The sequence below is a fragment of the Saccostrea cucullata genome, unplaced genomic scaffold, assembly GCF_032062105.1.
Source record: "Saccostrea cucullata isolate Sc308-1 unplaced genomic scaffold, CSIRO_AGI_Scuc_v1 ctg60, whole genome shotgun sequence".
NCBI classification, from domain to species: domain Eukaryota; kingdom Metazoa; phylum Mollusca; class Bivalvia; order Ostreida; family Ostreidae; genus Saccostrea; species Saccostrea cuccullata.
Window position 1 is genome coordinate 310109 of NW_026931414.1, and position 27772 is coordinate 337880.

At 34.7% G+C, this 27772-nt stretch overlaps 1 protein-coding gene across 1 annotated transcript; it reads right to left on the bottom strand.

The window, feature by feature from the left end:
- Positions 1-26310, bottom strand: LOC134232561 (centrosomal protein of 192 kDa-like). Its single transcript, XM_062714551.1, has 46 exons — positions 26297-26310; positions 24918-24980; positions 24538-24648; positions 24313-24392; positions 23854-23957; positions 23483-23723; positions 23088-23258; positions 22305-22396; positions 21335-21431; positions 19913-20045; positions 19676-19793; positions 19472-19543; positions 18969-19178; positions 18554-18746; positions 18132-18208; positions 17795-17975; positions 16815-16879; positions 16195-16380; positions 15899-16037; positions 15374-15541; positions 13404-15080; positions 13054-13319; positions 11227-11373; positions 10966-11097; positions 9533-9752; positions 9040-9400; positions 8381-8527; positions 8113-8197; positions 7776-7940; positions 7352-7532; positions 7148-7230; positions 6761-6882; positions 6040-6155; positions 5681-5888; positions 5357-5472; positions 4759-4819; positions 4426-4491; positions 4209-4314; positions 3907-4096; positions 3670-3749; positions 3180-3275; positions 2884-2985; positions 2443-2540; positions 2131-2251; positions 1713-1771; positions 1-1451 (listed from the first exon to the last, which is right to left on the bottom strand). Exons 1-46 carry the CDS (start codon positions 26308-26310, stop codon positions 1319-1321), a joined length of 7653 nt encoding a protein of 2550 aa, XP_062570535.1. The 3' UTR covers positions 1-1318.
- Between the last annotated feature and the right edge of the window lie 1462 nt (positions 26311-27772).

The window sequence follows — 27772 nt, forward strand, 5'->3', positions numbered from 1 at the left end:
AATCATAATTCTATTTATTTTCAATCTTTCAACCTTATAAATATACAAGCATGTTCTACATAGTGTCATTAACTACACTTCTCTTTTAAATATTATGATAAATAAGTCCTTTATTACTAACCATTTAGAGATCTCAGATCAACATATAAGTTTCCACATTTTATATCCATTAGTTTTTCATACATTCATACATTGAAAGGACTAGCTAAGAAAAAATATTACTGTTAGTCTAGAATTCTGCTTTCCCTTGCTTATTCCATTTCTTGTCTATTTCATTTACTGTAACCATGGAGATAGATGGCTGAACAGACACCTAATGACTGGTGTCCAATTAATATCTGTATTATTCAAATCAAATTATTGTATCCATTATAAATATAACTGATTCTACCCTACAAAATACTGAATATCACTGAGGTATGTCGATCTGTGAACACATGAAGGTTTACTAAGAAAATTAGACAATACTAGACCGATTTTTCAGAAAAATTAAATTTAGTATCACAATATCTCCCTCTATCTTTCTTTTTCTTTCTCTCACTCTCTATCTCTCTCTTTAGGATTTTAATTAGAAAATGTAAATGCCTTCACTTATGAAGCACCAATTTTATCACAGAACCTATCACTATCCTGCTTTCATGTTTAAACAAACATCAAGCATTTTGAAAGTAATTTTGTCCAAGAAAATGTAATCAAATATATATAAAGAAAATCAAAAGATAAATACAATGTACATGTTTATATCCTAAGATTTACAACCTAAAGGATAGAGCATTAACAAAATAATAATTTAAAAAGAATAACTGAAAGAAAAAGATTATGCTTCTAATTCTAGATAAATATTTAAATGCAAAGTAGATTATAATCAGCACCTGAAGTAAAGGAGAAACTAGAGAACAGATTTGAAAGTAGCAAATAGAGCATATTGAAAGCTGCCAAACCAATCATATTAAATGATATATACATGTATACACAGGTCATCAACAAACCAAGTAATACAAAGTTCAGCTGATGCTGTTTTCTGAGAGGTTATTTACACAATATCTTATATTAATTTCATTGTACTGAAAAAATATTCCTAAAATGGATAATTCATATTAACAAATGAACTTGGTAATCCATGATTCAAATCCATGTAATATTATCCACATCTGTCTTAAAGCTTCTCAAATATATATACATGTAAGTATATTAAATCGATAATTTACAATGGAAGAATGAGACAAAAGCCTTTCTATAAAACACATTTAAAAATTCCCACAATGTATGTATAACCGGCTGTTCTGTTTATCTCCCTCTAATATCTTTGTTGAGCTTGTTATGATGAACACTGACCGAGTAACTTGCCACTCAAACTATATCCCATTCCAGTTTTTAACACGATCAGTCCCTCATAATTGTTTGGTTCTGAAGGTCGAAATTCCACAGGGAGCATAAGGTACTTCTTACTCCTGTACAAATAAACATGTATACGTATAATATTAACTACATGTATAAAATGTATGTAAACATCAAAGGTGGTGCATTTTAAACACATCATGTTTTTTTTTTAAATTCTCTGGAAATGGCTGCACCCCACCTCTTTCCCCTCTTTTGTCATTTTTGCTTTTATGCCCAGTGGAAATTTAACTGATATGAATACTTAACACTTGCTCTCATAATGCACAAACATTTTTTTTATTGGGTAGATGTTACATGCTGATCACACTTACTTTACTTCGAATCTCATATGCTTCACATAAAATGGTGGCTGTGGGGGTATCACCTCTATCTGTGGAAAAATACACATATGATGATAGAATGACATCATTTTATATGGACACAATTTAAGATGAATGAGGCTTAAATGCATCTCATCATTCCATAAAAAAACTCCTTTTCTTCTGACACTATATTTAAAGTTGACAAAATCAATTGCTATTTGCATGTCAACATTAGAAAATAACTTGAGTACAATTCTCCCACCCAGATAATGCACACTTTCTAGTGATTTTATTACCACAGAAAGTATGAATAGAAGAGAGAACTATTCAGTCCAATATATGTATCTACATGTAGTAGTCTGATGTCAGAACTATTTTAAATATTACTAATAAACCTTACAATATCACAGTTTATCTGATGACTTACTGGTTGGGGGGATGTGGAGTTGTTGGCGATCTGTAACTTGGCCACTTGTGACTGACCCACTAAACAAGGGAGGAAACCTAGCTCCTCATTCTTCAGAATCACAGGCCTATCATCCTTAATCCTGACAATATCAAACAAACATCTCAAAATAACAAATATTGATACACACAATATAAACATCTTATTCACAAATTTTTGCAGGATTTTCTTGGCAACAGTTATTTCCTTGCATTGTTCATGCATATATAATCTAACACTGACTCATTTCTTTAAAGTTCAGATATTTATAAATCTTAACACCAGAAATCATACTTTTTATGAGTTTTGTGTCCGGTTTCCTGGAACCTCTCTGTCATGTCCTCTCTGTATGAAGACAACTGACTCCCCGGCACATCATCATTAGCCATGCTCTGCAAAACAGATAATTTTTACAACTTTCTGAAATACTAAAAGATATAAAACAGATGACGACCGTCCCTGGTCGAAACCGGTCAATCAAATAAATTTACTGCTGCATTCTCACGAAGTGTTTTGGCGATCTGTTTTATATCTTTTAATTCATAACTTTAGTTACAGACCCTATTGAATACCTTTCGGTATCCACACGTGGGAATCTTCCGCAAATTAAACCTCAGGGTGTTGGTCTCCAGTTTTTCATTGTTTTGTAACTTTCTGAAATGTTCTGTTGGGCACTATAATAAATCTACTTTCCAGTTAAATATTAAAAGTTAAACAAGAAATCTTTTACGTTACCTCCCCTGTGAGTTGCAATCGGACTGGTTTATCCTTTGCACTTTGTACATCCCAGTGTTGTGTGAATGTTCCTTTGGATCTTGGCATAAACTCAACATTTACCTACATTAATCAAAATAATTCTCCCATCAATTTCTGATACATACAATTCTGGTCACAGGAATGTTAAAGAACATTAATGGAAAATACAATAAACTGCTTCTTTAAGGATTCTTATACCAAACAATGAATGACTGATCTTAAATTTATATTTCATCAGTTGTAACACAAAGGCTTGACCTTTGACCCTTGTCTACCTGTGTACTCTTTCCTGGTGGTAAACTGCCTGACTTGATGGTGAAGTCAAAAACTTTATACATGACTCGGAAAACATCCTTAGTACTGTCTGCCCCCTGCTCAAAGTTATAGTGACAGTACTGACATAAAACAAGTATTACTGTACATAGAAAACTTAAATATGAGTGTTTTCTGTGAAGTTTAAGTGAACAGTGCGTAAAAATCTCAAAAAACATATATTGTACATATATGAAAAAAGTATGGTGTGAAAAGTAGTGCAAAATGACAATTTACTGAGTACCCAAAAGGTACAAGTTATACCAGTTGTATATTGATAAATATTAAAAAAATATAAACTGAATATTTCTAAAATAGTTAAGCAATGTTTACTTAAAGACAGTGCCTGGTGTTCTGTGAATTTAAATATCAAAAGATAATTTGTTTTAAGTGAAAGTGAATTATATCAGTAAATTAAAATACACTGGAAGTACTAGAAACCAAACACTGTACCTTGACATATGGAGGGGCAAAGGAAGAGACAATCCACTGCATGGGTTCATCAGAGGTGTTAGTCAGCTCAAAGCTGGTCTCTACAAGTATTTCATTACTGAGAAATTAATTTAAGCACTGTGAAACACATGTACTTGAACAAACATTATCTATACTTTTCAGTTTTCTTTGAAACATTGCTTTTGAAAACCAAATTCAATACAAAACTATCCAGATGTAATAGAAGAGTTCCAATACCTGATTGTTCTCCTACTTTGGTGATGGGGAACTCTATCTTATGAGCTGAGGTCTGCATCATGCTCCCTACACTAGACTCGTAGGGCAGACTGATCGTGGGCCCCACGGTGGGTCTGAACACTGGGACAAGGGTCTGGATCAGGGCCGGCTGACTGTCCTCTAACTCCGTCCTTATCTGGACCTGCACCTTCTGTAATAGCAAAGTAATACATTGTTGCAAAATTCAAACATTAAATCTACGCTCTTTATTTAAATGTGAGGAACTTTTTCTCTTCGTTATATATGTAATGTAATGAAGTAACCTTGGTTTTCTGACCACAGGAGACATGCACACATCCGCTCCATGGAAGTTCATTGATTAACTTGTACACAGTTGGACTCGGACTGATGCACACTGTCACTTTGTCCCTGGAACATTATAGAAAATAAAGAATTTATGTATTGCAACAAAGTACATGTACATATAATGAAAGTTTTCAATGCATGTTAATTCAGTGATGTTAGCTCAAATATGCTTACTTTGGTCCTACAACTCCGCCCTCTGGAGTCAATTTCAATTTCTGGCCTGGCCATGTCAACTCATACCTACAGAAAATAAATGGTGAATATAGGATAAAGGTGGTGCAATTTCTGAGTTTATGTTTGTACTACGTGAATAAATACCTGTTACGAGCATGTTGACAAATTATATGTATGTCCCCGTGAAATCAGTTGACCTTTTCAAGATTCAACAATGAATATGTTGTCATCTGACAAACCTATATCTATATAGAGATAAACCTACATTGTTCAAATAGTGTTCTGCAAGAAAAAATACTTGCAAATATAAATATTTTCTGATGTTGTACTTACGACATTGATTTGCTTTGAAAGTTACTGATCTGAAACTTCAGAATTGGAAGCTTTCCATCTTCTAAAAGAAAATACATGTACCATATAATCCCTATTAACCGCCCCGGGTGCTTAGAAAATTGCTAAAAGGGGGTGGTTATTTTGATATTCTCTTTATAATATCTAATATCATATTTTAACTTCAAGAAATTTTTGAAAAAAAAAAAAATCAAAGAACCACTAAAATAAAGTCTAACTTTACTTTAAGTGAAGATAATCCACCCAAATTATGCTAAATTATTCATTTTCAGCCAAGAAATTGGATAATAGTCAAGCTTCATTTTCACTTTCTTCAAATTTTGGCAGACTTTTGAAACGATTCTAGATGATATTAAACAGTGTACAGGGGGCCCTTATTTCCTGACAATTGACAAAATATAGGGGCAGGTGGCGGTTAATAGGGATTATACGGTAACACAAGTTTATATTACATAAGCAGTGTTTTTACTAAATCATTTTCCTTAGCAAAAATATTGAACATGGTCAAATTGTGTTTGAATGTTTACAAACTACTTAAGCTATTGTATCTCTGTTGATTAATGAAGAAACGTAGGCTTACTGGAGACACGGAAGATGAGTTGTGTAGGTTTCACTGTCCAGTCTTTGTCATCTTCCTCTGGTACAAACAAAGGAGAGTTGTGTAGAGGGGTGGTGTTACTATGGGGAGATATACACCTGCAAAAAATTCCATTTATTACTGTTGAATCTCTTTGCATCGACTTTGATTCTTTATTTTTCATCTTCACACAGAAAGATATGAATTCACTGACTACAGAACTTAGGTCAAGACTAGAAATGGATTTGAATAGACATGATTTAACATAAGAAATATTAATCTATGCATAAAAACTATACTAACAAGAACTGCTGAAGTTCCACCTACCTGTTAGGATCTTTTGAGGGTATTCCAGTCAGACTACCACTGGTTCTCAAACCTTTCTTAACACTAATGGGAGATTTACCAGCATGGTGGATCTGGGGCGTTTTTGTGAGGGAGAATTCTGAGGGTGCTCCCACAAGAGCTATATATAGCCTGGACATGGTGTTGTAAAATGTGTCAACCAGGGAGTTCATGTTCACTTCCTGGGGCACTGAAAATGAGAGAAGTCCTCAATGAATCATTACTATCAAAAATTATAAAAGCAAGAGTAAACTTTAAAATAAGGCAGAAAGGAAGAAAGGAAAGGAATAAACTAAAACAAAAGAGATACATCTATAAATTAATTCTATTTAAGATAATACCTGAAGATTCTGGAACCAAGTTCTCGTCTGGGAAGCTGTGATTCAGATTGAGTGACAGAGATAATGAATCAATAGAAGAGCTGGGTTTGTATGGTTTTGCTGAAGAACTCAAGGCCCTAATAAGGAAAAAAAGGATTAGTAAGGCTAAATAAAATTGAAGTCTTGGTTCTCAGGCCCGCGCGCATCCGTTTAGAGGTAGCCGCATTGCCGATTTTATTGTATTTTTTAAAAAATAAAAAGTGGGTATTGCGGAGACCAATCCGGGAAAAAAAATTCCGCCCTCATTTGTTTCGTAGTTTAGTATTCAAATATCACTTCCGGTAGCCATTTACAATGAGATTTTGGCTACTTCGTTTGAAAATACATTTGAGGACATTACCTACGATGTTTACACACTGTTAAGCAATGGATAAGGCAGAGAATTTGACCAGAAATGAAAAGTATATCTGTGATTAAAAAATTATCTTTATGTTAAAGAAAATTCGGAAATTAAAATTAAAAAAAAAACCTCCCTCATCTACTTTATTGTCAATAAAATGAAAAATAAAATGCCGCCCTCCCGCATCTGTTTTGGAGAAAATTGGCCTGAGAACCAAGGAATTAAATTTAGATAGCCTAAAGAACTATCTAGTAAGTCTTAAAAAGTGTATTATTTTTTAGAATTCATGAATCGTGTTAAATAATAAGACATTTAGTTGATGTAAACTGGTAATATCCAAACCTTATAAATCGCTGCCTGGAGATTTCATCTCCGTAGAAGGCCACTACTGTAGACACAATTTGTTTGCTGTTGGTACACAGTGATGTCTCTCGATCAGAGGGGTTCAACACAATTATCACAGACTGACAATAAAACAAAATTACTTGTGTAAATATGTATACAGTCCAACTTCAATATCTCAAACTTAATGGAACCAAGAAAATACCCTTCAAAATACATGTATCAGAGGGATTTGAGCCATTGTGGGTAAAATTCATAAGGAAAAGTGATTGATACTCCACATAACTTCTATGAAACCATGGTATTTAAGATACTTGCATGTTTATGTATTCAAGATAGCAAAGTTCATTGATCTAAACTGTGATTTAATAAAAGTTATAATCACACCTTTGTTCCCTCTTGTTCAAGGACAAACTCGCTGGGTTCAACCAATACTTTACTAGAGATATTATCCTTTCTGCAATTTGACCCTGAAATGACACAGACGTAAAACTATAAGTACATCACACTGTGATTTCACTTCTTCTTTTGGGGGAATAATTCCCTCTACTCCAAAAGATAAATGTGGAAACATTTTCTAATCAAACAAACCTGTGTAGGCCATCAGTTTGACATAGACAGGTCTTGAGCCGACATTCCGTACGATGATTTTTTCTCCAGTCTCCTGACCTAGTGATATATCCCCCATGTCCAGACAGTATCTGTTCATGTCAGCAATACTGGCTCCCTCCACTACCAGCTTACCAACTCCTCCATAACCAGACACAGGGATCTACGATATTCAAATAAATATGATTTCATCTTACACCTCACATATACAGTAAATAAATGTGACAATAGTATGTTGTACAAATAAAACTTGTTTATTCATGTAAAATATTTCTTCAATCAAGATAATTGCTTGTCTCAGATAGATTTCAAAAGCTGTTGCAATTAATAATTGGATTACAGTATTTTCATAGGACACAGTGCATTACTGATATGAATTTAACTTTTTAGATCTAAAATGACCTACCGAGAACTTGTACGCCGTGTCATAAGGTTTGATGACAACTTTGCCAGAGTTCAGTGCAGCTGTGAGTGGGGAGTAGGTGACATACACAGGGTAGGTCTCTAGGGGCTGGATAATGACGTCTCTGATCTCTGTCAGGCTGTTAGACTGAATGGAGGAGGTTCTCAGCTGAAAGGACAAAGTTTTAATGCTTTATATAAAATACATGAGCGTTTTCTCAATACATACATCTAATAATGTTTGAAAAATATTTCATGTACTGTTTTTTAATAAAGCTTCTCCATTTTTAAAGAACAAAGTCTAACAGAAGTCGCATCTGATACAAGAGGGAATATTTTACCTTGAAAACGTGTGCTTCATCTCGAACTTCCAATTTTAATTTCAGAGGATACTGTGTTTGATTTTTCAACCGGAACTTGTTTTCCCTGGAATGATAAACACTTTTAGGTATTAAGTAATCAATGATATATTAAACATGTAAATGCATTAATATTTTAAAACTGGAAAGATAGGAGAGAGAGACAAACTGTAAATTTTATGTGCTTAGATTCATGATTTTTAAGTACACAGATTTACATTACAGAACCTGTTTAATATGATATGCTTACATAGCTTTTCCAATACCCACACCACCAAAGTAGATGAAGCATCGATCACTGAGGACTATAGGAGTGGACTGTCTCTTGGTCACCACACTACCCAGAACAGGGAGCTCATACAGGGGTCCATCAGGCTCCACGTTCATCAACAGAACACTGTAACAACAATCGACAAATATATAGAACAAAGACCTGCTACACAGAATAAGTTTAAGTCATTTAATGAAGACCACTGATAATGAAATGTTTGTTTCATAGATAGGTACATAAATGCTGTTCTGCTTTTATTGAACATTTTTCTCTGAGTTGTAAGTGTATCCTTTCACAATTTTTAGAAATACGTCTTGTTTGTTTGAAATACAGGTACATGTATACCCTTCCTTTAATGAAAGCTCTGTTCACAAAATACGCTCATTTCTTTGCTCCTTTATTGAAGTACATTCATGTTTAATGGGAAATATAATATAATATAAAATTACCTTTCTAGTGCTTTTATCTCTGATTCCAAGGGAAAGAATTTTTAGAAATACGTCTTGTTTGTTTGAAATACAGGTACATGTATACCCTTCCTTTAATGAAAGCTCTGTTCACAAAATATGCTCATTTCTTTGCTCCTTTATTGAAGTACATTCATGTTTAATGGGAAATATAATATAATATAAAATTACCTTTCTAGTGCTTTTATCTCTGATTCCAAGGGAAAGAACTCTACCACCACCTCATTTTCCTGTCCCGGAGGGATTGTGATTTGTTTTGGACGGACTCTGAAAACATCCTCATGATCTGGAATACTCAGGGACACATTTAGATCTATATTCCCGTAGTTCTTCAATGCTATAGAATCCCTAGCAGCCTGTCTCACTGTGGATTCTAACTTGAGCATTTCCAGGTATTTAGGGATGTGAAGCCTCGCTACCCCCACTATGGCTTGTAAGTCTATTGTTCTAAGGGGAGGGATATTAGCAGTGGGCGTGTCCACATCAATGTCAATCCGTGCTGTCATCTCATCAGGAGGATTCTGAGCCAATGCTGTGAATAAAATCAATAGAGTTCACAATTTACAATTAAAGCTAGCATAAAAGTTTCTCATTAATCAGAAAAGCAGAGGAGATGTTAAGCAGAATTCAACTTTAGGGGTGTATTAAAAGTACGATAAGATACCTCTGTCTATTCTCTTGTCTGGTGGTCGACACCAGACTCTGACTTCCTGTTCCGTGATCCCAGAATCCTTTGCTGACCGTCCCGGGATGCACAGTGTGACTACTGTCTTTCCTAATGCAGGCGACTGTGGGCGGCTACTCCTAGAGATGATGGAGATATCTCCCAGAGTGGAATTCTGTCCACTACGATCAAAGGAGAAGCAATGCCAAGGGATGTTATTCTGTCAGAGATACACACAAATTCATTATTAATTGCCATATCACTTACAATCAGTTTTAATTGACAGAAAAGTTAATGCTGACAAAGGCTAGGAAGAACATTGACACTCTCCATAAAGTTAAATATAAATTGTTAGTTTGTGTGTTATTAGTCATTTCTTTATTTGAAAATTTGCTTAATATGTATTTTTTTAGTGCTTCTCAAGTTTGTGTTGGATTAGACAACCTTAAAATGAAAAAAAAAATGTGAAGAAGGAAATTCTGAATGAAATGTTCCATCAATAGACATAAATTAATGAACTGCTATTTATATGTAAAAGTTGTACAAGAATTACGAACATTTTTTTAACTTGAAACTATAAGACAATTTATCAGGAAAGGTACAGAGAAATAAACATCAAAGCTGCTGAAGCATTTATATTAATCAAATCTTAGAATATAAGAATCTCAAAATTCAGTTACGCATCACACATTATGATGAGGGAAGGGAAGTATACAATGAAATGCTAGGTAAATATGATGAGTGTACAATACAGAGAAGTGCAGCACCCACTAAAGATACCTACAACGCCAAGGTTCTTAGTCTGAAAATCACCAGCAACAGCAGGTTTAATTATAATCATTGAATATAAACAGTTCTTGTCAGATCAAAGGTATCAATCACACAGACAAAGATATTTACTGTTTTACATTAACTGGTACGACTAAGAACAAGGTATAGTAAAGACCCTTTTTGACATAAAAATAAAAATAGCTGAATTATAGTTTGTATTTCTGAACGAAAATAATACTTACATCAGAATCAATAATAAATTCAATTAATATCATATGCAGTATGGACCAAAAAGGGGCCTTTAGTCTACCTCATTCTTTGTTAATTAGATAAATCATATAGTTCAGAGAATAAAGTAATTTCTTGAAGCAAAAAGCTTTCAGTGAACAAAATGAAATACGAACCTTTTTTATATATTAAAATTTTATTAACATTTCTGTATTTTAACATCATGTATATTAAAAACATTCCTTCTGTCCTCTGTCATTTAAAATGAAGAAAGGATGAAGACAAGTTTACAAGAAAGGTTCATGCATAGGATTCATGCATAAAACATAACAGTTTTGGTAAACATTATTTATATTCTTTCCCATGCACATGTCAACAATTATTACATACACATTAAAAACAACCTGCTTTAGTTTAAAATATCCTATACTTACACAAGAGATGGAGAGCCTGAGTGGGAGTGAGGCTTGTCCGTAATTAACAATCCCCAGGGTCAGGGATTTACAGCTCCCCCAGGTCACCTGCCCAAAGTTCAGCACCCGGTTCTCCAAACCATACCCATGGACCTGTCAAAATTTAACATTGTGTTACATGCTTATAACAGCCTCTAATGAAATTGATACACTGTGAGAGCATCTACTAAGACATTTCTCTAAGTCTAGACAGTTAAACCAGTGTGGTTCGTTCTAAGTTACCTCAATCTTGGGTTTTTCTGCTATGGCCTGGATTGTGACCACTGTGGGATAAGATGTAGATCCTGTCGCTCTATCCTGTGTAAATCTGTGGGAATGGATCAACAGTTCTGCTACATAAGCACCAGCCAATTTAGGAATAAATATTACCTGCAATGCCAAAAATACTAATCTGTAATACATACATGCATCAACAATTTACTCTATACTGCCAGTCTTCATACATCAGCAAGGATTCATGATGATTCCCACTAATATCTAAGAATATTACTTGGCTTGAAATCCTTATCAATAGACACCTTTCTCTTTCATCACAACATAGAGTGCTCAAGTTAAACAAGAGGCCCATGGGCCACATCGCTCACCTGAGCACTGTGGCTAGTAAGAAGAAGCAATTGATTTATTACTGAAAAGTTTAAATCCAAAAATAGTCCAATGACCAATCATGGCTTTGCTATTCTTGAGAAGATGATTTTTAAAGAATTTTCCCATATATTTCTATGTAAAACTGTGGTCGGCCATTTTGGCTCCGCCCTACCCCCGGGGGTCATGATTTGAACAAACTTGAATCTACACTACGTGAGGATGCTTCCATATAAATATGATCAATTATGGCTTTTCTATTATTGAGAATAAGATTTTTAAAGAATCTTCCTATATATCTATGTACTGTGGTCGGCCATTTTGGCCCCGCCCTACCCCCGGGGGTCATGATTTGAACAAACTTGAATCTACACTACCTGAGGATGCTTCCATATAAATATGATCAGTTATGGCTTCGCTATTCTTGAGAAGAAGATTTTTAAAGAATTTTTCTATATATTTTTATGTAAAACTGTGGTCGGCCATTTTGGCCCCGCCCTACATGATTTGAACAAACTTGAATCTTCACTACCTGGGGATGCTTCCATATAAATATGATCACTTATGACTTTGCTATTCTTGAGAAGAAGATTTTTAAAGAATTTTCCTATATATTTCTATGTAAAACTTTGGTCGGCCATTTTGGCCTCGCCTTACCCCAGGGGGTCATGACTTGAACAAACTTGAATTTACACTACCTGAGGATGCTTTCATATAAATATGACCATTCATGCCTTTGCTATTCTTGAGAAGAAGATTTTTAAAGAATTTTCCTATATATTTCTATGTAAAACTGTGGTCGGCCATTTTGGCCCCGCCCTACCCCTGGGGGTCATGACACCTTCGCTACCTGAGGATGCTTCCATATAAATATGATCAATTATGGCTTTGCTATTCTTGAGAAGAAGATTTTTTAAGAATTTTCCTATAATTTTCTATGTAAAACTTTGGTCGGCCATTTTGGCCCCGCCCTACTCCCGGGGGTCATGATTTGAACAAACTTGAATCTACACTACCTGAGGATGTTTCCACATAAGTTTCATCTTTCCTGGCACAGTGATTCTTGAGAAGAAGATTTTTAAAACATACCACCAAATTTTCATTAATTCCCAATTATCTCCCCTTGAATGAGGGCGTGGCCCTTCATTTGAACAAACTTGAATCCCCTTTACCCAAGGACGCTTTGTGGCAAGTTTGGTTGAAATTGGCCCAGCAGTTCTTGAAAAGAAGTCGAAAATGTGAAAAGTTTCAAAATGTGATCAGAAAAGCTCACTTGAGCTTTCAGCTCAGGTGAGCTAAAAATAGTATCTAAGCTCTTAAAGCTATATCTCTGATATACACGTATTTTTTTGAAATGTCAGATTATAACAAATCTTTACTTTTGAGTCCTATTATACATCTTATTTCCTGACTAGACAAAGTGATTAAATACCCCTGGTACTGATGAAGATATCAAATATAACAAACCTCGATCTTTTCCATGGTGTTGGGTTCTATGATCACCTTCTGCTTCATCTCGAATGGCACGGTAATGCTGTTGCCCACTGCCTGCCCGTCCATGGATAGTTGTCGGATCTGGAGGATGCACTCCAGCCAGCGATTGGTCGGATTGGTCAGTGGGAGGGTGGTCTTTACGGAGATCCCCACACAACAAACATCTGGGAACGCCAGGATCTCAGGAGCCTTAATGGCAGCCAGTCCAGTGTATTCTGGTATGGTGGATGTGGTTTTGGCTTGAAAATCAAGGGAAAAAAGTAGCATTGAATGACTTCTACATTAAAAGATCTGTCAAAATTGAAAGTTCTGTAGAGTATTACCTGGTTTAAAATCCTTCTCACCAAGAGTCCTTTCTCCATCCACAACAGACAGCATGGAGTGGTTTAACTCGTAAAACTGCGTCTCTGACATATTGGTGGCATCCCTTTGGAATGGAGTGCTGTGGTACGCGGGGGGCTGTCTGAACATACTGGCCTCGTCTGCCAGTCTCCTGCCATCAGTCATTGGTTCAGACAGAATCCTTCGATGTCTCGACTGGTCTGGGGTCACTAAACTGTGCTGACTAAGATCGGCTATACTGTGTTCTTGAATGTCACTTTGTGAATGAGAAAATTTCTTATTCATTGCATGGTCTTGGGTAGGTGGGTGGTCTTGCCTCATTGTAAAAATATCCCCATGAGACTGAGAAAACTGCTTTGTGGATAAAATTTTCCTGGTGGCAGGAGGTGGTAGATACTGTTGAGCAAAGCTGCTTTTTAACAGAGACTGTCTTGTAAGGAGCATGGGTGGATCTGAAGTTTTGTGATGTGGAACAAGATTATGGTGAAAGCTTGGAACAGGTGGGGGTGGCATTAAATCCCGGTCTTCCTGAATTTTCTGAACATTAGATACATTTTCTTTGTTGTATGCACCTTCAGAAATCTCTTCTTCTTGCACTTCATACTTCTTAGCTGTATTAGAATTCCTACCACTGTTATAATTCTCATCAACATCATAATATCTGTCACTGTTATCAATGTCATCATCATGTCTTGAGTGATGATTACTTTTATTTCTTTCCCTGGTTCTTTGATCACTGGAGTCTCTACTGATCCTCTGGTATTGATATTTAGAGTTGGTCTCAAGTCCCATATCACTGGCAATGAGATCAAAGCCCCTTGAATCTGCAAGCTGAATATCCTCCGTGCCTACCAAGTCTTCTCTTGACATTCCCATGTTAATTTGATGTGGATAATCTGCTTTAAGACTGTAGTCTGTGCCGTCTGGAATATGATGACCTGTTAGGTCTTCTTTAGCATTACCATGTGGAGATCTAATCCGATTCTCTCTGGATTCACTATTAGCACTGCTATGTCTGGATCTCTCTCTGTAATCCGACGTGTTGATTGGCACACTTGAAGGCAGGCGGATGTTTTCTTGAGATGATCTATGGCTTCCTCCACGACTATGAGGTGAGGACATACTGCCCCTAGACCCTTGGTTACTGTGGTTGGACAGGTGTGATACATTATACTGTGGAACTTTATCCATCTGATGGCTAGCATACACAGCCCCTCTATCACTGGCCTCTACAGTATCACTATGACAGGAAGTTTTTAACATAACGTCTGAAGGCGTCACATTGTTACTTCTACTGATAGGAGACAGGGACACATCAGATTCCTCACCGTCAGGCCTCGTTTTATGTAGAATGTTCTTCAGCTCTGTTTCATCTACTCGCTGAGGATCTGAACCTTTAGAAGTAAAGGAGTGTGAATTCTGGCTGCTGTCGTGTTCAGGCGAGTCTTGTGATGATTTCCTTGGAGACGACCCTTTGATCTTGTTTATCACATCTGATCCTCTTCTGATGGGAAGTTTGGTGGCTTTATTAACAGGATGACGAATGGATTTGGAAGATTTCTGAGACAATGCCATGACCATTTTAGATAGTTCTGTTGGCCTGGTGTCCTTTGGCACAGATTGTAGCAAGGAATGTAGCAAGGTTATACTGAGAGAATCTGAAAGAGATTTTTATGAAGTATTAGTACTCCTGAAGCTTAAAATTAACACCTTTGTCTATATTTTCTATCAAATCAGATTGTATGTTCAGTGTCAGTGTCCAATATATAGTATTAGGAAAAGTTTTTTGAGGAATTTAAAGAATATAGTACAATTTATCTTAAACAAAACTGTGATTGGGCGAATTTTTATTGCAAGTAAATAGCCTCTGTATACAGTAGAGTTTTTCCCCTGAATTTATTTGAAAGAAATTTTTAAAACAAATACTTGAGATCCTGTGATTTTTTTGTACCATCAGAATCCCTAAGAGAGTCCTGTAGCTTGGACAGCTCAGCTGATAATTGCATCACTGGGATTTTACTCCCTGGTGACTGAGACTGGGACTCTCTGCTCTCCTGATATGCCGGGGAGGGCTCTAGATCAGCCAGGGTCACTGCATCATCCAAAAGAGTTCTGTCCTCTGAAAAAATAATGGAATGAACATGTACATGTACATATTGACACAAAAAGACAGATTCCATTTAAAATTGGAAACAACATTTTGAATTTTTGTAGGACAGATTGCAGCAACAAAATTTTCATTTTCTTTAGATTTTGAAATTAACAAACCATGGTTTTACTGTAGGAAAATGAAAAGAGGTATTTTAACCAATATTGAGTAAAATAGAAAAACATTACATGATGTAAAATGCCCTGTCTTGGCAATGCCCACTGTGTGCTTACTTTTTCCAGAGTTTGATTTTTTTTACTGTGTACATTATGTATCTATGCACTTTAAACACAACTGTACAATCAGGTACACGTGTACTGTACATACCATCCTCATTGCCGACCCCCTCTGTCCTACACTTTGACGCTTGAGGACTTCTCTCTGATTCATACTCTCCTGAAGCTTCAATCAGCGCCATTGGTTTTCTATTCTGGGGTGGTGTTTTGATTTTCATACCAAATTCAGGCTGAAAGTAGGTGTAAGTGATATAATGCTTACAATTATGCTATAAAATTTGTTTCATAACTTTTTTTAGCATACAACTCTTAGAATGCTGAAACTTACAATTGATTTGTTAGGATTATTTGTATAGTTTTAACTCAGAATTTTGAAACACTACTCACCCTTTCATGTTCGCCTTCCCCTCCTAGACACCCTAATGCACCCGAGCGACTTTTCATGAAGGTTCCGATAGATATCCTGAGGTCTTCTCCATTTTCAGGTTTCAGGAATGAGGGACAGGAGATGGACATTTTGCTGGAATATCCCCACGAATCTGGAGAACCAACAGGGGTCACAATCTTTGCATCCTGAAGTAAAATGTTAAATGTAATTCATCACATCTGTTTAAGACATAAAGTTTTTAAACTTCAGAAAATCATAATCACCTCATTGTAAGTGTGAATCCAATATAAAAATGTTCATTGTACCTGTTTTGTTTTGTTTTTTTAATTATTGTCTTTAACAATAGAATACATCATTATGTACATATGATATTTTGCTTTTTTTTTATTTCTTTTATAGATGTATTCAAAAGACATGAATTGTAAGTGTGAATTCAATATAAATATATTTTTAAATCATCTTTCACAATAGAGTACATGTATTTAAGAAATAAGGTATCATTTTTAAACATCTATCAGGATATAAATTATTGTTTTACTTGCACAATGTGACATACTCTCTTCCTCATGAAATTAACAAATTTTGATCAAATCAGAGGGCAATTTCTTTCAAAAGATACCTCTCTAAACACATGCTCCTTCTCAAACTGTTCTTCATCCTCATCCAGCATGGCTTTAGCTGCATCTACAAAAGGGATTTTATCTGTACAGCAACCTTACACTTTGTTTATACATTCATGTATATACATGTCCTTCTATTATGTACATCTGATGCATTAACTTTTAGCAAGGCCATTTACTGATGCAATTATTCCCTTAAATATTTTGATTCCCTTTCACATATAAAAAATTGTTTGTATTCTTGCTTGTTCATATAATAACGTTGCACATTTCAAAGTAAATTGCTAGCAAGTCATAGTTACTGCAGACAAATATTCAGCCATGACATCAAAATATTTTGGCAAACTGTTCCTGTAATTATACACACATATAAAAATTTGTTTGTATTGTTATCTCCCCAGAGACATCCTTATACAAAAATGTTGAATGTAAACATTCTTATAATTTTTAAAGCAAATTGCTAGGCAAGCATCTCATTAAGTTCAAGATCTAGAAAATGACTTTAGACTAATTTTTAGGAGGCAGATCTATTGATGTCATAATCAACTTCAACTTTCTTTTTCCTGTACTTTACCACTTTGGCAGAATTATGTAGAAAATAGGGTATTTTCATAACATTCAATTTGATATCATATGAAAAGTAATCCCGATACCTATATTAAATTTGATATTATTTTGAGAAGAGTCCAAGAAGATACAAATTACTGTTTCTGAGAGACTGTATCTCTGAAGACATTTTCATTTATATACTATGTTCATGACTGGTTTTCTTAATTTTTCATTGAAAATGACAGTTTAAAATATGGTTTTTCATCTTGTTTACCTACAAATTATGCCCCAAAACACCTTATGTTGACCAAGCTAAAGTTGCAAAGTATTATTAAAAATATTCTCAAATTTGATAAACAGGCATCTCATTAACAATGATCGGGTTTTTTTGGTAACCATTCATTTAGTTTCGATTTACATTTACTTTTACCTTGACTTTTGGATAGCCTGGGTGAGTACTGAGCTTTGATTGGTTGTGACAAAGAGACTTCTGGGAAGCTCCTCCTAACAGATGCTGACTTGTCTGTCCCATAGTACTGACTCAGTCTGGGCTCCATAAACACATAATTATCAGAATCTGGAAACCTCTCAGGCAGGCTGGGGTGTTCACTCTGAAAAGGGACTTTGTTTTGATTTATTATGCACTGCCTTAGAAGAAGTCATATCATACTGAACATTAAGAAACATGCATGTTGTTAAAACTTTTCCTCTATTTTTAATATTATGCTTTATTGCTAAGTTAATTTAGAAAGAAATCAATTTATCACATTGTACATAAAGGAACATGCATGTTTTTCCTGCTGTAGAGATTTACTGGATTCCTGACTGATTTTTGGACTCTGTCCTGAAAGAACATGGCTTGAGACTGAGCAAATCTATTATAACCTGGTTGACTGTGCTTTATTAGCCTCTTTGTTCAGTCCAAAGGATCCAAAAGAGGATTCCAGACCATCAAATGGATTGCTCAATGCCTGCTGAAACAAAGTATTTACATGAACCTCTGGTTACCTAGTAGTAAATATATTTAAAATATTTTTTTGGACATTATTTAAGTTAATCTTCATACCATTATCACATCACCAATACTTAGAATTCTTAATCCCCATATAATGTTTGATGTCTGCTGAACTGGTTGTTTTTCCTGCTGTAGAAAGATTTTTCCATGGAAATTCCTGACTGATTTTTGGACTTTGTCCTGACAGAGAACTGAGTCTCTGGCTGGCCTGAGACTGAGCACTGGTTCGAGTTCGAGTGCTCATGGGGCTGGCATTGAGTTGTAACCACTGATTGACATTGTTCTGAGACTCTTCGGTGTTAGCCTCTTTGTTCAGTCCAAAGGATCCAAAAGAGGATTCCAGACCGTCAAATGGACTGCTTAATGCCTGCTGAAACAAAGTATTTAAATGAACCTCTGATATTATTTAAATTCAACTTCATCCCAATATAATGCATGCTTACAATGCAAAAATAATTTCAAATTATATGCATTACAGTTTTATCAACAACTATACATTCTCCAATCTCTATAATGATCATACAGCATTAAGTGTATGATCACAAAGATTGAAAACAAATAGTTCACTACAAAACAAAGATTTACCAACCTGAACATCGTCAACATTGCAGCCTGAGGCCTCCAGTCTGTCCCCTGGGGATTCAAACACCTCAATGGTTTCTGGGTTAAATGTACCCCCAAAAATGTCATCTGTGGTGTCCATCCTCTGCCCCTGGGGAAGGGAGGCATCTGTGTAGGAAGGCTTGAAGTACATGGAATTCAGCTGAGAAGGGAGATCTTCTTCACATTTTTCTACCTCCTAATTTTTAAACATTTATAAACTTTTTTGTTAAATGTAAGTATTTACATCGAACAAAATACAAGTAGATTACACTCATATTTTCATGTGATCATATCAATTCTGTATGTTTTCAACCATGAAAAGTTGCTCAAATGATTAGATGATCTTGAAAAAAAAGTTCTTTGTAGTTCAAATAAAAATTAAGATTCAATGTGAAAAATAGATTAAATGTGACACTTAAGAGTAACAAATGCATAAAATAAATTAATCAATAAACACTCAGGACAAAGGAAATAAAGATAAGCTTTCACCTGTTGTTCCTGGTATCTGTTGGGTCCTTTCTCTGTCAGCAGATCATCCCCCATTGGTTTAACTCTCTGTTCCTGAAATCCCAACCAGGCAATATTACATATCACTAACAAACACACATTGAGTATCGTCATTAGTATTCAACTTTCTAAAATACAACTGTATTTATTAAACATTTACATGTATCTGAGATATAAAACATGTACCCCTGGTTCTACTCCTAGGTTTCTGCTTTTGTGGGTGGGAGATTTGAAGCTTTCTTTAAAGGTATCCAGGAATTCCTTTGCGGGAGAACTTTTTGCCTGTGCAGGAACCGCTCTTTCCCTTGATAAAGTAAAATGAACATATCTTCCACACAGGTTCTAAAAACTAATGATCTCAATAACTGAAGCATTTATAAAGAGAATTCCACTTATACACATTTACTGCTGCACACGACTTACTCTTCTGAATCCGATTCATTCTGTGGAAAACTTTTCCCACCTGTCCTGTCAGGTGAGTTGACCACATCCCCCTCAGCAGAGTACCTCATAGACAGGGACACACTCTCAGTCCCGCCATTTACTGCCCCCATATCTGTAACAATGTTACAAAAAATGGCATTATACACAATAATAATCATAACTTTAACGAAACAATATTTGTACCTTTACTTTCATTTCATCTATGATTCACAATTATATGTGAATATGTCAATAATATGTGAATTATACTGTAAACCAACTTTTATTTGCCACCTCATTATTTCGCAATTTACTTGGGGTAAACTAGTTTGCGACGATTAATTTTCGCAATCAAGCGTTTTTTGGATTCTGGGGTTAATAGACACAGAGACTTTAAGGACAGATTCATAGTTGCCAACTCACCTGATTTCGTCGGGTCACACCCGATTTTTCAACCCGTAACCCGATTATTTTTTATGACCCAGCGGGTCATGCTTTTCACCCGATTTTTGCCGACAAACCCGAAAATCTCCCGATTTCCGGATTTGGTTCGTAAATTAGGTTGCACTTTTAACCTCCAGTTACAACCCAAACTTAGATCTACGTAAACAATGCCCATGGATTAATTGTCAGTGCAGGTGTATACAATTAACTGGGTGTTGTTTTGACAATTCAATGTTTGAAGTCAATTAAAATGGCTTCCGATAGAACTAGAGTAGATCGTTTTCAGGGCCAGCAGGAACAAACTGAACCAAACAAACGTCTCGGATTGAACCAAGAAAAAGAGAAACAATATTTATGTACATATCAAGGAATCTTGGAGAAAGAAATTCATTCTAGATAAAATAAAGTGATCGAAGACAGTGTAGGCCTAACTTCACATCTAATATAATTGCAGTAGTTAATTAATTAAGAGAGAGGAAAAATAACTTCAAAACTGAAATTGGTATACTTTCAAATTTAGCAGAAACTGAAAAGGCTTTTTCTTTCAAAAAAAAATTACACTAACTTCAGATCAATACTGAAATATGAAACCTTCAATTCTCTTTTTTAACATGTAAATTTATTAATCAAATTATGTATGAATTCTTTGTCATTGCAAGTTAAAGCCTTTTTCAATAAAAGAATTCTCAATACACAAATACTTTGTATAATTATATATGTATAAAATTTAATCATGGTAAATATGCCGTGAATGTCGTTACGCGTTATGACCAGATTTTTTACTTTCCAAATCTGGTCATGACCAGATTTTTACATGCTGGAAGTTGGCAAGTATGGACAGGTTTGTGGCAAGAAATATTTGCAATGATGAGGCTCTCGCCAAGCCTGTGAAAATTTCTCACACACGAATAAAAGTTGGTTTACAGTATGTGAATAAATGTTTTAAGAACAGGAAGGGTGAATGAGGGATAGAATAACCTCTCTTTGGTGTGTTAACTTCCAAGTCTGCACTTTGACCTGCTCCAGAGCCTCTTTTTGAAATACTTTTGTCCACATCTACAGACTGATCAAACACCTGAAAGAAAATATCAAAATCTGAATTACATTTTTTTTCTTCCTAAATAATAATGGGTAATGCTTACTTTTTGCTGAAATTATGAGACATTTATTTTTTTTTAATTTATCAAAAGCTCTTTTTTGAAACATAGAAAATTATTCAATGTACAAAACTCTGAAGATTATAAATTTATCAACTAGAAAACTGACCAGTCAGCAAGGGCCCCGCTGAGGGGTAGAAACATAAGGGTGCAGCTCAATGAATGAGAGTTTTACTTGATTACATTTTTTTAAATATATGAAGATTATAAGTAACAACATTATTTTAAATCCATATTTCAGAGAATGTACACATCATTCAAAATTGACCTTAACTTCAAAACAAAGTTCATTTGCAGACTGAGGCAATACAGTAATTAATCTCAATGTGACAGATAAAGATAATGCTAAGGATTTTCTTCATGTGGAAGGTTAATTAATCTCAAAGAACAAATTGCACAGCCTTCCCAGTTTACAATGGTAACATTCTCAGCAGTTATCTCTCTTTACCCATTTATTCTTATGCATAGTTAAGGAATCTACCCCACCACCCCAGCTCCAAACCAGAAGACATAGAGAACCAAACTTAGCATCATAATACGTATTTCTTTCCTACCATACCAAATTTGAAATGGGCAACCATAAAAAAAGTTTTTGAAAAACAGAATATTTGTATCCAACGTACAGACAACAGACGGAGTGATTACTTTAGGGCACCCGCAAATCCTTGCAGGGCCCTAATAAGTACATTTTCATAAATGTATCACTTTGTATACAAAAAAATATGAATGCTAACTAAATAATCCTCTTGTCTCAAATCAAACAAAAGAATGAGCGAACAAATGAATTTTACCTCACTGTCCATTCTTACAGCTGCAAGGTTGGGATACTGAGCGCTTGTCCTGGCTGATAATGGCTGGCTTACATCCTCAGAGCTTCCAGCATCTGCAAAATATACTCAGCTTTCAGCAGTTTTCCTTTATTTCAAAGTAAAGGGTTAGAGATCAGTTATAACAGGCTAGGGGCTGAGGTTTATGAACAGAATCTCTGTGGACCTTACGACAACTTTTTATTTCAAAGCAGCATTTTTGTCAATTGAGGAGGTCAATTTGGCCGGTAGCCGGTTCTTAGGGAAAACACTGAGCTTTGATAACAAATAGAAATATGTCCATAAGACATGAATGTCCTGTCCAAGGTTCATAAGCAATGCTACATGAAAAGAGAAATGTAAACATGTTCTTAGCTTCTGATTGAGGCAAATGAGAAATAGTGCAAGATCAAGGTCACAATTGAATAGCTCTCAACAATTTGTATAAGGACGATTGCTGAAAATGTTTTCTTTGAAACTAAGCTTAATCCAGTGAGTGATGGACAGACCAGACAAAAAACTGACATGACAAACACTGTATGCCCCATCCATATTCATTAAAGGGCATAAAAATCATATGCCTCCTAATGTGAAAATTCTGACTTAAGTACATGTACATGTATTTATACACCTAGCACTTTCACTTCTTTGGGACCAATAGATCCAGAAAGACATGTCAGTTTAATACTAGATGCCTTCAGTCAGTCCAGCAAGGCACTAAAATTGATCAGAAGGGTTAATTTTTATTTAGACTTTAATTAGATGTACCATCAAAGAGTGTGACTTTGCTGAGACTAGGGTATCTTCTCTCAGAATTCCCCGCTGCCCCTGGTAAGTTAGAGGTGTCCTGTGTATCTGAGGTTTCTGCCTCTTCTGCCGTGACAAACCGAGAAAACGTGGAGCCAGACTTCAAATATACAGAGTTCCAAATGTCATCACCTGTTAATGAAAAAAGAATAACATGGAGAATTTCTGATATATTTTTATTGAGGGTAGAGGAGCATAAACTTTAAAACAGGATAAAATATAAAAAAAAACTTAAAATGATATAACAATATCAATTTGGTTTTTGTTTGTTATGTTATAGAATACAAGTTTTAAGAGTTTGATTCAAATTTCACAGCTAAGGTCACATAATGCCATTTAATTCGACTACTTGTAACCTGCTGTGTTATCACTGGTGGTATGGAGCATCATCTCAGATTGATCTGGATTAGGTATCCCAGCATACTCTAGAGCACTCTCATTGGTTGTTACATCTAGGTCAAAGTCTTCATCCAGCTGTTCTAGCTCCCCCTCCTGAAACTGGATGTCTGGAATTGTCACGTCCCCCTCCTCCTCCGCAATGATCCCCGAGATTTGTCCAGCTGACATGGTGGGGAACAAACTCTGTTTTAAGACCCCCTGAAAAAGTTATTTCACAGATAAGTTTTGGATTAAAAAAAATCTCATTTTCTTTCAATTTCCATCATCAGTCTGAATTTTAAAAAATGTCAGTTTTAACAAAGTAACTTGAACTGGAGTTAAATATTACAGCTGGTTCTCTTGATTTTGGAGAAGATGGTATCTTTTTCACTGTGGCAGTATCTGAATTGAAGAACTTTTCTTCTGACAACTGCAGAACACTAGCAGATAAATCTGTAAAGCAGACATACACATGAGAATTCATTATTTACAAAATATTGTAGGCATTATAAATATGTACCTTGTAAAAAATTTTCTCAAACATTATATATGATTTTTATGTTTGATCATGTTGATTAGTGCCTCATTTTAAAGAATTAATAATGAAAAATGTGTACATATAAAATTTAAGCAGGATTTGTATCAAAATAATGAATATTCTTAAATAATTATAAAGACCAATCATCTCTCTCCTTTTTCTCTCTCCAGATACTTTTGATTGTTAAATAAAAAATTTACAAAATGTGAAAAAATATCTTTTTATACAATATTTACAAACATATCTTCATAATCATGATAATGTTCATACCACCCATTGCATCTACTGGAATCAGCCCCAGGGAGGAGTCCCTGCCTTGTCCCCTGAACCCCAGACACTCTGCACCGAGTCTGTAATAAAATCAACACTCAATAGTATTCACACAATTTTCTGGCTTAAAAATATTACTTTACAAAATAGAGTAGGAATATTGTACATGTTGAAGGGCATATTTTTTTTTTAAAACTTTTATCTAATTTATTGTAATATTTATACCTGTCATATTCATTCTCTTGCCCTCTCTTTGGAGTATTAAAATCTTCTAAAAATGATCCATTTTCTCTCCATTTCCCCTTGTCTTGTCGGTTCACATTTGGTCTCTGTGGCCTGCATATTTGATATCAATTTGCATGTTAAAATGTTTCATTATTCAATCTAACTATTTCAAATAAAAAATTAATAGACTCTTTTGTATCCAAAAAGATTAATATTTTCTATTTATTTTTTCTAATCATTACAGATATCAGATTCGTATACAGTTATTGGCTGGGTATGAGCCTAATATGAGGGCAATATATGATTTGTTGGACCTGAAGGAGAAAATATTGCCCAAGATCACAGGTCAAATGTGACATTATCATTTTTTTTTTTTTTACCTTGAAACTGTTGAAGCAGCGAGTGGTTCTCTACTTTTAAAGAATGAAGCCTGCATACTCTCTCTGATATTGCAGCCATTTGCATATTAAAATGTTTAAGAAATTGGAGAACACATCAGAACTATCTTTTTAAAGCTAATACATGTAAATAAATCTTAAGATTAGCTTACATTATCAGTCAGAGACGATAATTCACACAGGTTGCTAAAAAGACAAATAACATATGTTATTTTACACACACAATTTTTTTAAATAACTTATTTAAGTTGCTTTTTAATTCCATTTAAGTTATTTTACACAGTACACACTTTCTTTTTAAATAATAACATATTCAAGTTACTTTTTATCCCAATGGTTGAAAAGAAAGTCCTTGACAGGTGCTGCAATTGTATAACTCTTTAAAAATATGTTTTTTCCCCATCATTATGGAAAACTTGAAAATGTGCACAGTCTATATTTGAAAGACAACAGACCATCAAACCTGACCAAAATACATTGCCTACGATCTGATGCATCATTTTTAAACTGAAGTGGAAGAGTAGAAATCACTCGACTGACCAAGCCATGAGCTATGCATAAGCATAGCTATGTGACATTATCAGTGATTTTTTTTTTTAAAATTGCAAACTCCTTTGAAGCAGCAAAATTGTTGGTTCTCTACCCCTTTTCATACGAGAAAATTTGCTTTATGTGTGCAAATTTACATATGAGTAAATCTACACACTAAGTAAAAGTTAATTTGCGATGCGTTCAGACGAGATTTATGTACTGTAAGTAAATCCTTAAATTTTCATATAAAATAAAGAGATCCTCAGAATTGTGGATTTGTATGGAAAAAATGTTATTTTTTACTATTTGGGTATAAAATTAACTTTTTGGAGAACACATCAGGAAACGTAATAATTTGTAGGAAAAATTCACACATGAAAAAAGGAAAATTAATTAAAATCATTGTTTAAATTTGAAAATGCCTTGGCCTCGGTCCTAAAGTCTAGGAAGAGCCGTTGGGTTTTAAGAAAAAGATGGCTGTTCACACAGGTTGCAGAAAAGACACTGGAAAATGGAAACAGTATATGTCATTATTTTACACACACAATTTTTTAAGAATGAAATGGGCAATAAATTTTTTAAAACATTCAAACAAAACAACATGAATAGAAAATAAACACGGATCCCCTAGAAATCCATGGTGGGACCAGTTGCCAAGGATCGAGAATGCTTAAAAATGCTTATTTTCAACAGGGTTGTTGAAATTCCTGTTGCATCAATTTATATGTCTTTACCTGGCCTAAGTTTAAAAACAAAGAAATAAGTAACATATTCAATGTAATGCCTTTTTTATCCCAATGAAGACTATTGAATTGTAAGAAAGTCCTAACCCTGCAGGGCACATGTTTGCGTGACCACAGCTATATCCTTTTAATTTGGAGGCATAAACATAGGTTTGCCAGAAAGGGTGCAAGATGAGCACGTTTTTGCACATTCAAAGAGCTTTATCTTAGAAGACACTGGAGATATATATAGTGTGGATTCTTGTTTTCAGAGTTGAAAAAGCCATTTGTGGAAAGAACTTTGCTAGAACAAGCCGGCGTATCCTTTAAAGCAGTACCCTTATCCAAACTCAAATTACTTTCAGCTGTTGTTGAAGTACTGCAAAGATGACCATGAAAAATCCAGTTTTTTGATGTTTTGCTTTCTAGTCGCCATGCTAACAGACTGATATTATAAACACAACAATGCATAAACAACCGAAACAACACTTAAAATGGAGATTTATGCAATAAACAAAACAAAATACATACATAAGTAAATTTACTGCGCGTTCATACGACAAAATTTACACACATAAACTATTAATTTGCGACAACATGTATGCAAAAGTTAATTTGCACCTAGTCCTGACCAGGTGTAAATTTTACTGTGCAGAATTTACATGTGCAAACTCCAAAAATTGCACATGTGAGCATAGTAAAATGTACTGAGGTATGCAAATCATGTTGTATGAATGGGGTATAAGTATCTTGTCGAGATTAGTCCTGTATCTTCTTTAAATACGCAGAACTTTTCCATAGAATGTCTACAATGTCATCATGCCTTGGAATTTGCAAGTGTTCCTAACCAATGTCTTGTTGAAAATGTACAACGTACAGTCCCAACTACTTGTTCCAAGAAATACAAAAATTATATATAATATATATTGAATGCTAACAAACTTAAATATTTGAATATCTGTAAAAATGACGATTTTTTTAACAGACGAGTCATATCAATTCAAATCAGTTTAATGGCACTTCTATTCAGCAACAAGCAAATAACACCGAGATAAGTTCAAATCATGCACAAGACGTTGTAAACAGGTAAACAAAACAAATTTCTATCAAATCTTGACAGCTATAACAGTAAACATGCTCTTGATTATTTGTTGAAAAACTTTATAAAAGTCTTACCTTTTACAAAAAATGTCCAGTTTGCTTCTGTTTGTAAATACATTACGATAAATAAGGCATTGTTTTAGAAATTTTGATCATATTCAAGTGAATCCGCCATTTCACACGTCCAGGATACACTAAAATTCTCGTCCCTGATTGGACAAAAATATGTTCATTGATGCGTAAAATTTATCAATATGGGTTGGCGGGAAAGTTATATTGACATAATGATAATCTCTTGCTCCTGTTGAAACTAGTTATAAAGTTCTCTAAAATAAAATATAGATAAATATCTGCTTTTATATCATAGAATAGATTCAAATATTACAGTCTGTAAACTATAGTTTACAATCGATAAACCTAGTTTATCGACTGTGAAACTATGTTTATCTCATTTTTGTGAATTTGGCGTGCCATAAAAAACTG